Below are 13207 nucleotides of genomic sequence, written 5' to 3'. Positions count from 1 at the left end.
GGAAGATAAAATATGTTTCCTATTTTTGAGCAAGCGCCATGAGCACCCAGCTGAGGCGGATACCGGCGCTATACAAGAACCCATCATCATCATCATCATGTTTAATAGATAAGGATTGGGGGAGTTGACTTTTTTCTAGATATTTCTCGATAATTTGAAGGAAAAGTTCAATAATATATTTCACCAAGAATAAGTATTTTGTAAGTGAGCATTGACATTAATGATGCCAAAAGAAAGAGTTGAGTCCAAACATGGCGATCCACTTTTTGCGAGCTTTTAGACTTTTGGTTCAGGCTCTTGAAGCACTTTTCTCAAACAGTGTGAAAACTTTGTGGACAGCTTTGTATCAGTTGTTTTAGTCTAAAACAAGCCATTTCCCATCCTAGGTCCTTTATGCTGCTGCCTTGAGAGAATCTCTTTCAAGTAGTACTTGTATCACTTCAGCAGCCTCTCAAGGTTTCGTGCTTCAGAGGCCATTTCAGAAAAGAAGAAGACCATCTTTTCTAGCGATACTTAGTACTAAAGCCACTTGTACAAGTTGCTACTCTGTGCACGATGTGAGAACAATTTTTCTACGTAATCTCCACTATGTCTTGGATTTATATGAATGCAAAAATTTGAATAATTTTTGACTTTCACAGAATAGTCTTGACTATTCATATTTTGATTATTTGGAACAAATTACCCCTAAATATATCGGACAGGCATCCACTTTTTCAACTTTCAAGTCCTTACTTAAAACCCATCTTTTCCGTAATTCATAACTAGGTATAGTATAGTATTGGTAAATATTTTATTGGTAACAATTGTTAGTTCAAATGTTAAGTAATGCTGTAATTTATTGGTCTATTTCTTTGTTTATTTTATGATATGTATTTTTGTTTCCTCTATTGTAAAGCGCATAGAGAAACTTTCTGTTTATTATTTGCTATATAAGTAATGCATTATTATTATTATTTGCCTTGAGATTATTATCATTCTTTGATTTTTATTTTCATATTGCAGTGTGTCAAGAGCCGCAGCAGTGACCCCATGACAGTTTTCTTTACAAGTGGGACTACAGCCAAGCCGAAGATGGCAGAACACACACATGCAAGTTACGGTCTTGGTCATATAATTACAGCAAAGTGAGTATTATCCGTCAATATTTTCAAAGGTTTGGGGTGTTTCTCAACTAGATTGCTTGATCAAAACCCTGAACATGATTAGATCATACTACTTTTGACAAAATAATTGGAGAACAATAATAGATGGGATTTGTAACGTGCCAAATCCACTCTGCAGAGTGCCAAAGGTGCAGTGAAAGAAAGAAAGAGAAAGGTACTAATACAATGATAAATTAAGGCACAATCGAGAATAGGAAGCATTGAATAGATGCGTCTTAAGGTAACGTTTAAATGTGTCAGTAATAATGCATGCCCCATTCTGACTGCAAGATAGTTCTAAATTATTGTTCAGTTTTTCTTCTTTACTTTAGAGCCTTAGAATATCTGCTAACATCTGGTTCCTTACATATAAGAAGACAAATATCTGCTGTTTAATTCTCTTTTCAGCCTTTTCAAATCCCTATTCTTTGTGTTTGACGTAGCAAAAGTAAATGTAGTAAATGGTGTAAAATGATATTGTGATCATTAAACTTTGTTTAATGGTTTATTATTTTGGGGTTATTAGGCATGGCAAGGTTTCCTTATGTGATGAGTAGATCCTAATTGGTATTCTAAAAGGAAGATCCATGAATCCATGGGGGGGGATTGTTCCATTTTGTGTGTGGATTTTTGTCTCGCCTGCATAGCAGAGTGAGACTATAGGCGCCGCTTTTCCAACAGCGGCGGCGGCTTCAACATCTAATCTTAACCAAAGGTTAAAATATGACTTTCATCTTCACAAATGGTATTTTGAATCCATATGTTCAATGCATGTTCGGTAGATGCCATCAAATTTACCACCGCTCTGATTTTTACAGTGACTTATTGTCAATGTCAATGATGAACGATTGATTTCACTAAAAATTCCACCAGGTATTGGTTGGATCTGACTCAGCATGATATTATCTGGAACATGTCTGATACTGGTTGGGCCAAGTCTGCCTACAGCAACATCTTCGCTCCATGGACCCAGGGATCGTGTGTATTTATTCATCATTCACCTCGATTTGATCCACTTCAAACCCTGCAGGTAAGATGTCAAATTCCTTTTCTCCCGACACGAAGGCTGTAGGATAAAGTAGGATCATCAACTTTGTACTTTGTTTTACTGTCTAATTGTGAATATTGTGTCCTTTTTATTGCAAGGCATTGATTGCATTCTAGGAGTTTGCAGGACAAGCATGACCTCCTCCATCCCCATATTAGGACCTATCTTTTTAGCTTGTCACATATCCAAGGATTCAAGCATTAATCCATTCATAGTCCACTGTTTTATGTCAATGAGAAACAAATTTTTGGCTTGATGAATCCCCCTCAAAAACAGTTTGTACAGCTTGTATTGCACTTAATATTTAAATGCAACTAGATTCCTGCTATAAAAAGATGATTGCAAAGACCTCTTTGTATTAAATTTTTACTTAAATTTTTCATTGACATGGTCTGTGTTCAAAGAAATGCAAGATTTATTTTCACCTGAGTATTTTTTTTTTCTAAGATACATGTAGGTCTTGTATATTCATGTATTCATACATACAGTATTCTTTCTTTTCTTTTCTTCTCACATCTTCAATCTCTTCTTTCACTCTTCCTTGCAGTTTTGATAATTTTCTTCTCCTTCTCCATCTTCTCCTTCATCTCCTTATTGTCCCGTTTTTGCTCCTAAACATCTCATTTGCTTCTTCTCCTCCTTTTCATCCTTCTCCTCACCTCAATCTTATGATGATTAAATTATCATCACCATTGTCTCTAAATTGTATTCCTCTTAATAGGTGTTCAATGACTACCCAATCTCAATATTCTGTGGTCCTCCGTTAGCCTACAATATGATGGTCCAGCAAGATACAACAAAGTATAATCTAAGATCTCTGAGGGACTGCGTCAGTGCTGGAGAATTTTTGGTAATTCCATGAAATAATTGATGTACAATTTATTTCATGAAGTATTAAGAATATCGATGGCAAAGTAAAACTAAAAACCAGGTTGGTTGTTATGAGCATATATTGAGATTTTAGCATGGCATTATGTACCTAATGCTTGGTATTATAATGTTGCTCCTGTTACATTGTTTGCTTGATAAAAGCTCCTCCTGTTTCTGCTGATATAATAATTGTGCCACTGATAATTTTACACAGTGTGTGACAGATGATTTCGATGATTAGTTTCCCCAATTTCATAAAAAACAATAACATTTGACAAAAATATTTTACAGTATAAGCATAGCTTATCAAATCATAACAATTTTATTGCAATATTTCATATGGGGAATGTTTTTTGTTATGTTTGCTCCAGAAATAAAAAAAAATTGTCCTGTTGCAATGTATCGGTAATAGCCCCTAAATTACCATTGTCGCAATTGACCTTGTGAAAACAGCTCCTTTGACAATGGGATGTGTAACAGTCTACCAATTACAGATGCTCCAGAAAAAAAGTTCCTCTGAAAATTGAATTTGTGATAATATTCCTTGCCATAAATTTTAAGTGGACATTTATATTGGTCTCCCTACTGAAACTGTGTGAATGTTTTCTAAGAGTCAAGAGATGATGGTGTGCTCTTCATTTTTTTCCTAGAGTCCTGAGGTGAACGAGGCATGGAGACAAGTTAGTGGGAAATTTATCAGAGAAGGATATGGACAAACAGAAACTGTAAGTTGGTCTATGTTAGCTTTAAGAAATTCTTTTAAATTTTTCCATACTGTGGTTACAGTGGTGCTCAAAAGTTAGTGAACCCCACTAGAAAATGAACTTATTTAAAGAGTTCACGTTCTGCCCATGTTTTAGATATTGATTTGTGAAGTCAGGTAATAAAATGAAAAATATTCCATTCAGTAAAGTTTTGTTTCTCTGGGCTCACTGAAGATTGTAGTGTTGAAGTCTGCATTCAACGTTCAGCATGACGGAGTGCATTTTGTGGCGGGGTTCACTAACTTTTGAGCACAACTGTATATTCTATAAATTAAAAAGATCAGAAATATGAAATTTTAAAATCCCATTCCGAACAGGGTTTGATTATACCAAGAAAAGGTTAGATGAGTGTGATAATTATTTCAAAAAAAGGGTTTCGCATATCTATTTAAGGGAGTGATGCTACTGTTAATAATTGGTTCCAAATAAAAGAAAAATCTGCAGTTCTTACAGTTTGAGAGTTTACCACATAAATAGTCTTTGTGAGATTTTACATTATTTCCATGATATTAATAAAGGTTAAATCAGTTACGAACCAATAGCACCATCTCAAGTCCTCAACAACTCATACCTAGCCAGTTTCCTGACCCATAATGCTAGTGTAGTCTTATAATAATAATGATAATATGTCCATTTATATAGCACAGTTACTATGTGCATATACTCAACTGCGCTTTGATACTTGGTATCATATTATTACCCCGGCTGTAGCTGAGCCGCCATATTAATAGGCGCTAAAGCGTTCAAGGAAAAATCCTACCGGGTACCCATTCACCTCACCTGGGTTGAGTGCAGCACAATGTGGATAAATTTCTTGCTGAAGGAAATTACGCCATAGTCTTGGAATATAGACCCACCTGAACATGCTAATTAACCACTCAATACATTTATACCGCAATAATTATGTTACCAAGTAGCAAAACAATTACTTTTCCTCTCAAAAAATTTTAGTTTCTTTATACAAGTACAATTATAGGTCAATTTAATCTGTATAGTATTAGTAGATATCTGAAAACGTATATTTTAAGACTATGTATTTATGACACACAGTTCACTCCCCCTTTAAGTCCACCCCAGAAAAATGTTGTTTTGAATCAATAATGAAAAATTAAAACAGCATAGTGCTGAAAATTTTATTTAAGGTCAGCTTCATAATACCCTTCTTAGATCATCAATCATTAAACATTAGAATTATATTCATTTGGTGCAACTCCATCGTGCAAAAATAGAACATTCTTTTTGTGTTTGATTTCTCCTTTTTCGTTCACTTAGGTAACAATGATAGCATCATATCGCTGTATTCAGTCCAAGCCAGGATCCTGTGGTAAGGCGTGTCCTGGTTATGATATAGCCATCGTTGATGAGGACGGTAATGAACTCCCAAGAGGGGAGGTTGGTATCATTGGCATGAAGGTGAAACCTGTTAGACCGTTGGGTCTCTTCTCTCAGTATGTGGTAAGAGCAGCCATTGAGGGTATTTTTCATAAAGTTGTTCTTTTAAGATATCGCTCAATAGTTGGAGAGTTAACGCTTTGAATATTCGATCGATATATCAGCTAGAATGATATTCATGTCATTCATAAACTCATGCATACATGTAACTCTAGAAACATTTTTACGAATTTCAGATCATAGCAAACATATGGCAAATAGGCATCAATTATTATCTATTTGCATGCATTGGTTGAAGGAAAGGGTGTTATATTAAAGGCCAAGTCCAACCCATTAAAAAGTTGATTTGAATAAAAAGAGAAAAATCCAGCAAGCATAACACTGAAAATTTCATCAAAATCGGATGTAAAATAAGAAAGTTATGACATTTTCAAGTTTCGCTTAATTTCACAAAACAGTTATATGCACATCCTGGTGGTTATGCAAATGAGGAGACTGATGACGTCATCCACTCACTATTTCTTTTGTATTTTATTATATGAAATGGGGAATATTCTATTTTTCTCCTCATTGTCAAGTGAAACAACAATTAATTCCTCCCTGAACATGTGGAATGAGCATTGTTTAACATTATATGATTAAGTCAAGTTGGTCCCTATTGTCAAATCTATAAAAAATGAAATATTGTATAATTCAAACAATAAAAAACAAAAGAAATAGTGAGTGAGGGACATCATCAACTGTCTCATTTGAGTTGTGCATATCACTGTTTTGTGAAAAAAAAGCAAAACTTTAAAATGTCATAACTTTCTTATTTTATATCCGATTTTGATGAAATTTTCAGCGCTTTGCTAGTTTGATTTTTCTCTATTTATCAAATCAACATTTTTCTGGGGTGGACTTGACCTTTAAGAATAGGGAGTGAATATTTTGAAGTTAAAGGTCAAGTCCACCTCAGAAAAATGTTGATTTGAATCAATAGAGAAAAATCAGACAAGCACAATGCTGAAAATTTCATCAAAATCGGATGTAAAATAAGAAAGTTATGACATTTCAAAGTTTCGCTTATTTTTAACAAAATAGTTATATGAACGAGCCAGTTACATCCAAATGAGAGAGTCGATGACATCACTCACTCACTATTTCTTTTGTTTTTTATTGTTTGAATTATACAATATTTCAATTTTTACGGATTTGACGATTAGGACCTCCTTGCCTGAAGCACAAAATGTTAAAATAATGGAATTCCACGTGTTCAGGGAGGAATGAAACTTCATTTCACATGACAATGACAAGAAAATCAAAATATTTCATATTTCATATAATAAAAAACAAAAGAAATAGTGAGTGAGCGACATCATCGACTCTCTCATTTGGATGTAAGTGGCTCGTTCACATAACTATTTTGTTAGAAATAAGCTAAACTTTAAAATGTCATAACTTTCTTATTTTACATCCGATTTTGATGAAATTTTCAGTGTTATGCTTGTTGAATTTTTCTCTTTTTATTCAAATCACATTTTTGTTGGGGTGGACTTGTCCTTTAATAAGGTTTAAAGTATTACTTGTTGTCATTGTATTTCTTACTCAGATAATTAATTGATCAGATACAGTATACATTTTGTGTTAAGGTATTATGACAAGAGAAAGCTTCCTTTACAATCTTGATCATCATTTGATTATTATCTTTTGTGCTCATATTTCATATGTATTTGCTGGTATTCCATATCGCATGCACTGCAAAGAATATGGCTCTAAACAAAGATACTGTCTGTAAACCTACAGGCACCTGAGCATGTAAAACATGCCTATATATAGAATTGTCAAAATGCCAAAATTCTAGGGGAAAGAGATTTTATGTGAAGATTATCAGTATATTTATGGTATATTTTTTGTGATATTTGTATGACTAATTTTGAGAATCAACAAATATACTCTGTCTTACAAAAAAGTTGTGATTGATCCAACCCAATCATTTATGTTTTATTAGGCATATTAACTATAATCATTATTATTATTTGAAATATTCTGCTGATGATGTCATCAAATTTCAGTCATGTTGCCCCAAAATTGTATTATTGGTTCAAAATTTCTTAACTCATTGTATATATTTTTGTATTAGTATTTCTTATTAAATATTTCCATATTTCTGCTTTTGTTTATTATCTACACATGAATCAAACAATTCAGCTCATGCTGCAAATCAGTCTTGAAATGAATTACCTACCATTATTATATATTTTTTTACTAAATTTCCCAATAGGATGATCCTGAACGGACAAAGTCTGTGTTTCGAGGAGATTATTATGTGACAGGAGATAAGGCCATTCAAGACGAAGATGGTTACTTCTGGATAATGGGTCGTAATGATGATGTCATAACATCTGCAGGGTAAGATATGCCTTTTATCAATTTGAATCTTGGTCCCTAAAAAGTTTCTATTCTAGTCACATATTCCATGGAATCTTTGATTTTGATAGGCTATTGTGAGAAATACCTTCAAATAAATTTCAGGGGACGTTGAAGAGAGAGTGAAGAGTCATGTTTAAATGCCAATGTGCAAAGATACATGTATAGCACCTGGGATTTCTAACTACTTTATCAGATGTAGTGAAATTGAGTACATATAACTTACTTAAACTACTGATTTATATTCACCATTTATTTGGGCAAATTGATCCAGAAATAGGTACAGTATTTAAAATGAAATAAACAGCTTTTTAGCCGATTATCAAAAAAGCATAATAGATGCCTCCACGCCTGTAGGCATGGAGGCATCTGAGCGCTGAGTTTGACCCATATATCTTGGTCCTTTTGGATAAAAACACTAAATTCACCAAAATTCGTGGGAGGAATGTTGCTCAATTTCACACACATACCTTTGTATGCATCCAGAATAATATTAGAATACTTCCAACAAGAGATCTTTTTTGAGCTACCACTTCTGTTCTATCTCTGCTAGGTGTTTATTAGATAAGATTAAGCACATGTATGAATTCTCCTGTCAGGTATTTAATTGCTTCTCAATGAGATTAAAATAATAATATATATTTTCTTTCTCTGTATTAGATATCGGATTGGACCATTTGAAGTAGAGAGTGCTCTGATCAAGCATCCGGCTGTTGCTGAGGTGGCTGCAGTTAGTTCACCAGACACAACAAGGGGAGAGGTAAGCATTCCAATTCTACCATGTTAGTCTCGTCTGCGTAGCAGAGAGAGACTACAATAAAGGTGCCGCTTTTCCGACAGCCGGGGAGGCGGCATCATCAACAGCTACTGCCGTCAACATTGAAATCATAACCAAGGTTAACTTTTTGAAAAATCATCATTAATAGAAAGTATAAGGGCCTAGTTCATGAAAATTGGCCATAAGGGTAATCAAATATCACTGATCATTATTCCTGGTCATGTGCTAAAGGTCAATGGAATCCCCAAGCACCTGATCAGGGTATCTGCTCTAGCAGTGATCGTATTAAAGGCTTTTTAAATGTTGCATATTATTGTTATTTATCAATCGCCTTGTATTAATATTTCAATAATTCTTTGTACATAATGTCTTGTTTTTGTCCCTGTCAGGTCGTGAAAGCATTTGTTGTATTAGCAGAGGACTACAAGTCTAGAGATCAAGCTGAACTTATTACAGAGCTCCAAGAACACTCCAAGCAACTCACTGCACCATACAAATACCCTAGAAAGGTAAGCTCATGATTTATGGGGAAAAAAATTGAATTCAACATTGAAATGGTCTGATTACCATTTTGGTAACTTAATTATAATTAGAATATATTATTTTAGGAGCTGTGCAATATAAATGCTCTTTTATTATTATTATTATTACTATTATTATTATTATTATTATTAATTTTCCTCCTTATCCTCTTATATCATATGGTCGTTTAGCAGAGGCAGCACCTCCTAGGCAGTGATCAAGGGGAGCCTGCCTCCCCCCTTCCTTCCCACTACAAATATTTTTTTCAATTTGATAAAAAAAGAAGAAGAAAAAAGAGGTGGCGGAAGAGGAAGAAAAATAAAGAAGGAATGATTTTTAAGTGAGAGGTCTATGTCGTGGAATTTAAGCACTTTGAAATGTTAATGAGCCCAAGGTGAAGCATTTTTTTAATACTGGAATATTGAAAATATGTTATAAACCTATCTAAATCAAATATCTCCCAAGTCGAACAGAACTCTATGGTCCCAAGTGAGTTGACTTTTGCAAAGTTACCTGCATAACAATTTCAGGAATTTGGTTTGTTATATATTGTTTATCGGGCAGTAGCAGAGAAGCATATTGGCCGGATTCATGAAGGCAGTTTTGAAAACCTACGGTTGAATCCACGGTTTATGCAGATTTCCTGTATAAATAACGCTTAATTTAGCGCGTATCGGGCGCGTGTATAAAACATGTCCAATGCTTTTGTCACGGTGCGCCAAATTGACGCCTGTTACCATGGTTAGATACGCTACTTTATTCATGAGTCCACTGTTTGAAGAGTGGACTCATTATTCAAAACAGTGGACTCATGAATAAAATAGCGTGGATAACCAGGGCAACAGACGTCAATTTGGCGCACTGTGACAAAAGCGCGCATCAACATTGGACATTTTTTAATATACGCGGTAAAATAAGCGTAATTTATACAGGAAATCTGCATAAACCATGGACTCAACCGTGGGTTTTCAAAACCACCTTTGTGAATTCGGGCCATTTTGACTTTGTGCAGTCAAGATTTTATCTAGTTTCATACTGTAAGACATATATAGAGATGTAGTCAAGGCCTGCCAAGTCATGTGTACAAAATCTATGGGAGGTTTTTTTTTCCAGTGACCTTCCCTGAAGATATGATCTTCATTCGATTTCATTATGCCCTTTTGCTTTTTTTTTAGGTCTATTTTGCATTTATTTGATTGTTTTTAAGCTGATCAGGCTACTCTGTATAAGAATCAATTGATGAATAATTCTTCTTGTTTTTAACCCCGCAGATTGAGTTTGTTGATTTGATTCCTAAGACGACCAGCGGGAAGATCCGAAGGGTGGAACTGAGACAGAGAGAATGGATTCAACAACCCGAGAAATGAAGCAGTGATAAATGGTGGGTGAGATAATTTACTACCCAAAGCCTCAAATAGTATCTGCCATTTTTTAATTTGAAAATTTTCAAATGAATCAAAATTCCTTGTGTCATTTTGTCAGAAAAAAGTGATAATATTCTGCTGTTTTCCAAGCACAAACTTCTTAAAAGAGTATTTAGATAGAATATATTTTGTAGACTAGAAGTAGAAAGGAAGGAAAGAATAAATAGATATATGACAGTATTACTGATGATGACTTTGTGATTTTATTTGAGTATGTGATGCAAATACTGTTGAAGTTGCTCTGTCAGAATTAGTGTGTTAGTCTAAAATATTTAAACCATATTGTGTATAAATTTTAATGCAAATTGTCATAGTAAATTGTACTTTCTTCATCCCATATTGCATAGCAATTTGTTTGAATTTGGTACTATATATAAGATTGCCAAACTTATTTTTATTCCAAGACTATCTAAAGTGCCTGTAATTGTGATACATTGACCATGATGACATTTAAACAAATAGTTCATGTGTAAGTGCCTTCTTTGTTATCATTGTTATTTTCTTTAATGATGTATGATATTGGAAATTATCAGAAATTTGTGTGCTTCCTTCCCAACGGTCAATGTAGATTGTTTTGTCAGAAATGATTTGCATTGATCATTGGCTATTATGACAGTACTATTATATATTTTTCTATCAATATATTCATAATTTTAATAATTCTATGTAATTATGTACTGTTAATGTTATAAAGAGTTAATATCCTGTAATATTACTATCACTATTTTATTTCAATTAGTTTCATGCCTCTGTTACTATGTATTTTTTTAAAATCATGTGATTTGGTGGTGATTTTATGTGATTGCTAAGAAAGCATGAATGCTTGTAAGCAGGATAATGCCTTACCAAAGGGCTCTAGCACACCTAATGGGAATCAAACCCGGGTCACCGAAATCCGAAACCTCCGCTCTATCAACCGGGCTATCGTGCCTCCATCCATCTGTCCCCCTTTTCTTCTCATAATTTCAAACCTCACTCATCTGTGCATATGTGGGTGAGGTTGATCTGAAAACCAATTACATTGTTTAATATAGACCCTTAAGGTAGCTGTTCAAGTCATTTTGCGCCTTTCTAGCCAAAAGACGCACAACAAGTTTGGTTAGGGTTCCTCAGTCTGCAAATTCCTTATAATATCAATATATACAATAGTTGTGATACTTATGCTCTCTACCCTGTTGAGAACTCTGGTTTCTTATTCACATTATCATACAATACAAAATCAAACACATTATTAATACTTTTCTTTTTAGATTGGACATTCTATTACTACAAATTCTAGTCTATATTATCTACTTCAAATAAATACTTTTGATAGATGTGCATGATATGTAATATTATATATGTTTCCATCCTTCATCCTTTCTATTCATTCCACTAATTGTTCAATTAAAAAATTGTTATTTTATTAATTATTATAAGACCATTATACTTAATGAAATCATTTTGTGAGATTAATTACCTACCTCAATTGGTGCAAAAAGTACAATCTTTTCACCTTCACATTGGCCCTACTTATTGTGTCTTATGTTGATAACTATCATATTGACATATATATCTAACATGGACATCATCTATCATATTGACCCATATGTTTCTACTTATTATCTAATCTGAGTACTAAGTGTTTGTGGTGCTTTATATTCTTATGTTACAAGATTATATTTTTGAGCTATAAAATAGTGTAAACACAATGATTCTAGAAGTTGAATATATCCATTAACCAATCTTGTTCATTATGAAATTGCAATAAAGAGATTTGAATTTTAAAGTTACAGTCACATCGAGTAAAATAACTCCAAACTGACTGATGGTATGTCACTGGAAATAGTGTCATAGATTTGGTTGGTTTGGAGTCTGATTCGCTTATGTGACTGGGGCGTTAAAGATGGGATGAGAATGTGAGAGAGAGAGAAGGAGACAAAGAAAGAGAGGAGGTAAATGAGTGTAGAAAAGAGATGGGGACAGTGATAAAATGAGAGTGAGGAGAGAAAGGGAAAGAACAGGAGAAAGAAAGAGAGAGGGGGAGGTAAATGAGTGGAGAAAAGTGATGGGGACAGTGAGAAAATGAGAGTGAAGAGAGAGAGGGAAAGAACAGGAGAAAGAAAGAAAGAGAGGAGGTAAATGAGTGGAGAAAAGTGATGGGGACAGTGAGAAAATGAGAGTGAAGAGAGAGAGGGAAAGAACAGGAGAAAGAAAGAGAGAGGGGGGGGGTAAATGAGTGGAGAAAAGTGATGGGGACAGTGAGAACATGAGAGTGAGGGGAGAAAGGGAAAGAACAGGAGAAGAAAGAGAGAGGGGGAGGGTAGAAGTCAGATGGGGTAGGGGTGTGACTGAGAAAGGGAAGACCGAGAGAAAGACAGACAGAAAAGAAGTGAACAGACGGGAACAGGGAATATGAGAGTAAGTCTAAAGAGCGGGATTACTGATGGAAGGAGAGAGTGAAAGGACAGAGGAGGGGGGGGGGGAAGAAAGTAGAAGCCTTACTACGCATGAATAAGGAGGAGAGCGCTGCGTTAATGGAGAGAAGATTCTGCGTCTTGGGCTAGGTTATGAAATCTATAGCTCGCTTATATCAACCATAAGCAGCAACATAATGGTTGTGATATACCATCATCACCATAGCAATGTCATTATTAGCAACATCATCGACAACACTATCGTTATCATTTTCATCTGCCTCATTTCATTCGCCAAACAAGAACAAGATTATCATTATACCCATCGTCATCGGCACCATCATCAACATTCATCATTATTGTCGCCGTCATCATCTAATCACCATCATCGCCATCGTCACCATAAAAATCATCATCATTAGCAACAACATCAACACAAAATCATCGTCGTCGTTGTCA

General features: G+C 34.5%; 1 protein-coding gene across 2 annotated transcripts in view; it reads left to right on the top strand.

Moving 5' to 3' along the window:
• The window catches only part of LOC135155750 (acyl-coenzyme A synthetase ACSM3, mitochondrial-like), a 29393-nt gene extending 17269 nt beyond the window's left edge, over positions 1–12124 (top strand). For both annotated transcript variants that reach the window (XM_064105879.1, XM_064105880.1), the window contains exons 8-16: positions 1006–1127; positions 2019–2175; positions 2915–3043; positions 3714–3788; positions 5100–5282; positions 7483–7610; positions 8289–8388; positions 8796–8915; positions 10200–12124. In XM_064105879.1, the coding sequence (XP_063961949.1) occupies positions 1006–1127; positions 2019–2175; positions 2915–3043; positions 3714–3788; positions 5100–5282; positions 7483–7610; positions 8289–8388; positions 8796–8915; positions 10200–10295 (1110 nt within the window). In that variant the 3' untranslated portion in view covers positions 10296–12124. The remainder of the gene's footprint in view (positions 1–1005; positions 1128–2018; positions 2176–2914; positions 3044–3713; positions 3789–5099; positions 5283–7482; positions 7611–8288; positions 8389–8795; positions 8916–10199) is intronic.
• Positions 12125–13207: the final 1083 nt, after the last annotated feature.

This window comes from Lytechinus pictus, chromosome 10 (assembly GCF_037042905.1).
Source record: "Lytechinus pictus isolate F3 Inbred chromosome 10, Lp3.0, whole genome shotgun sequence".
Classification (NCBI taxonomy): Eukaryota; Metazoa; Echinodermata; class Echinoidea; order Temnopleuroida; family Toxopneustidae; genus Lytechinus; species Lytechinus pictus.
Note: the sequence above shows the minus strand (reverse complement) of the source record. Positions and strands in the feature narration are given on the sequence as shown.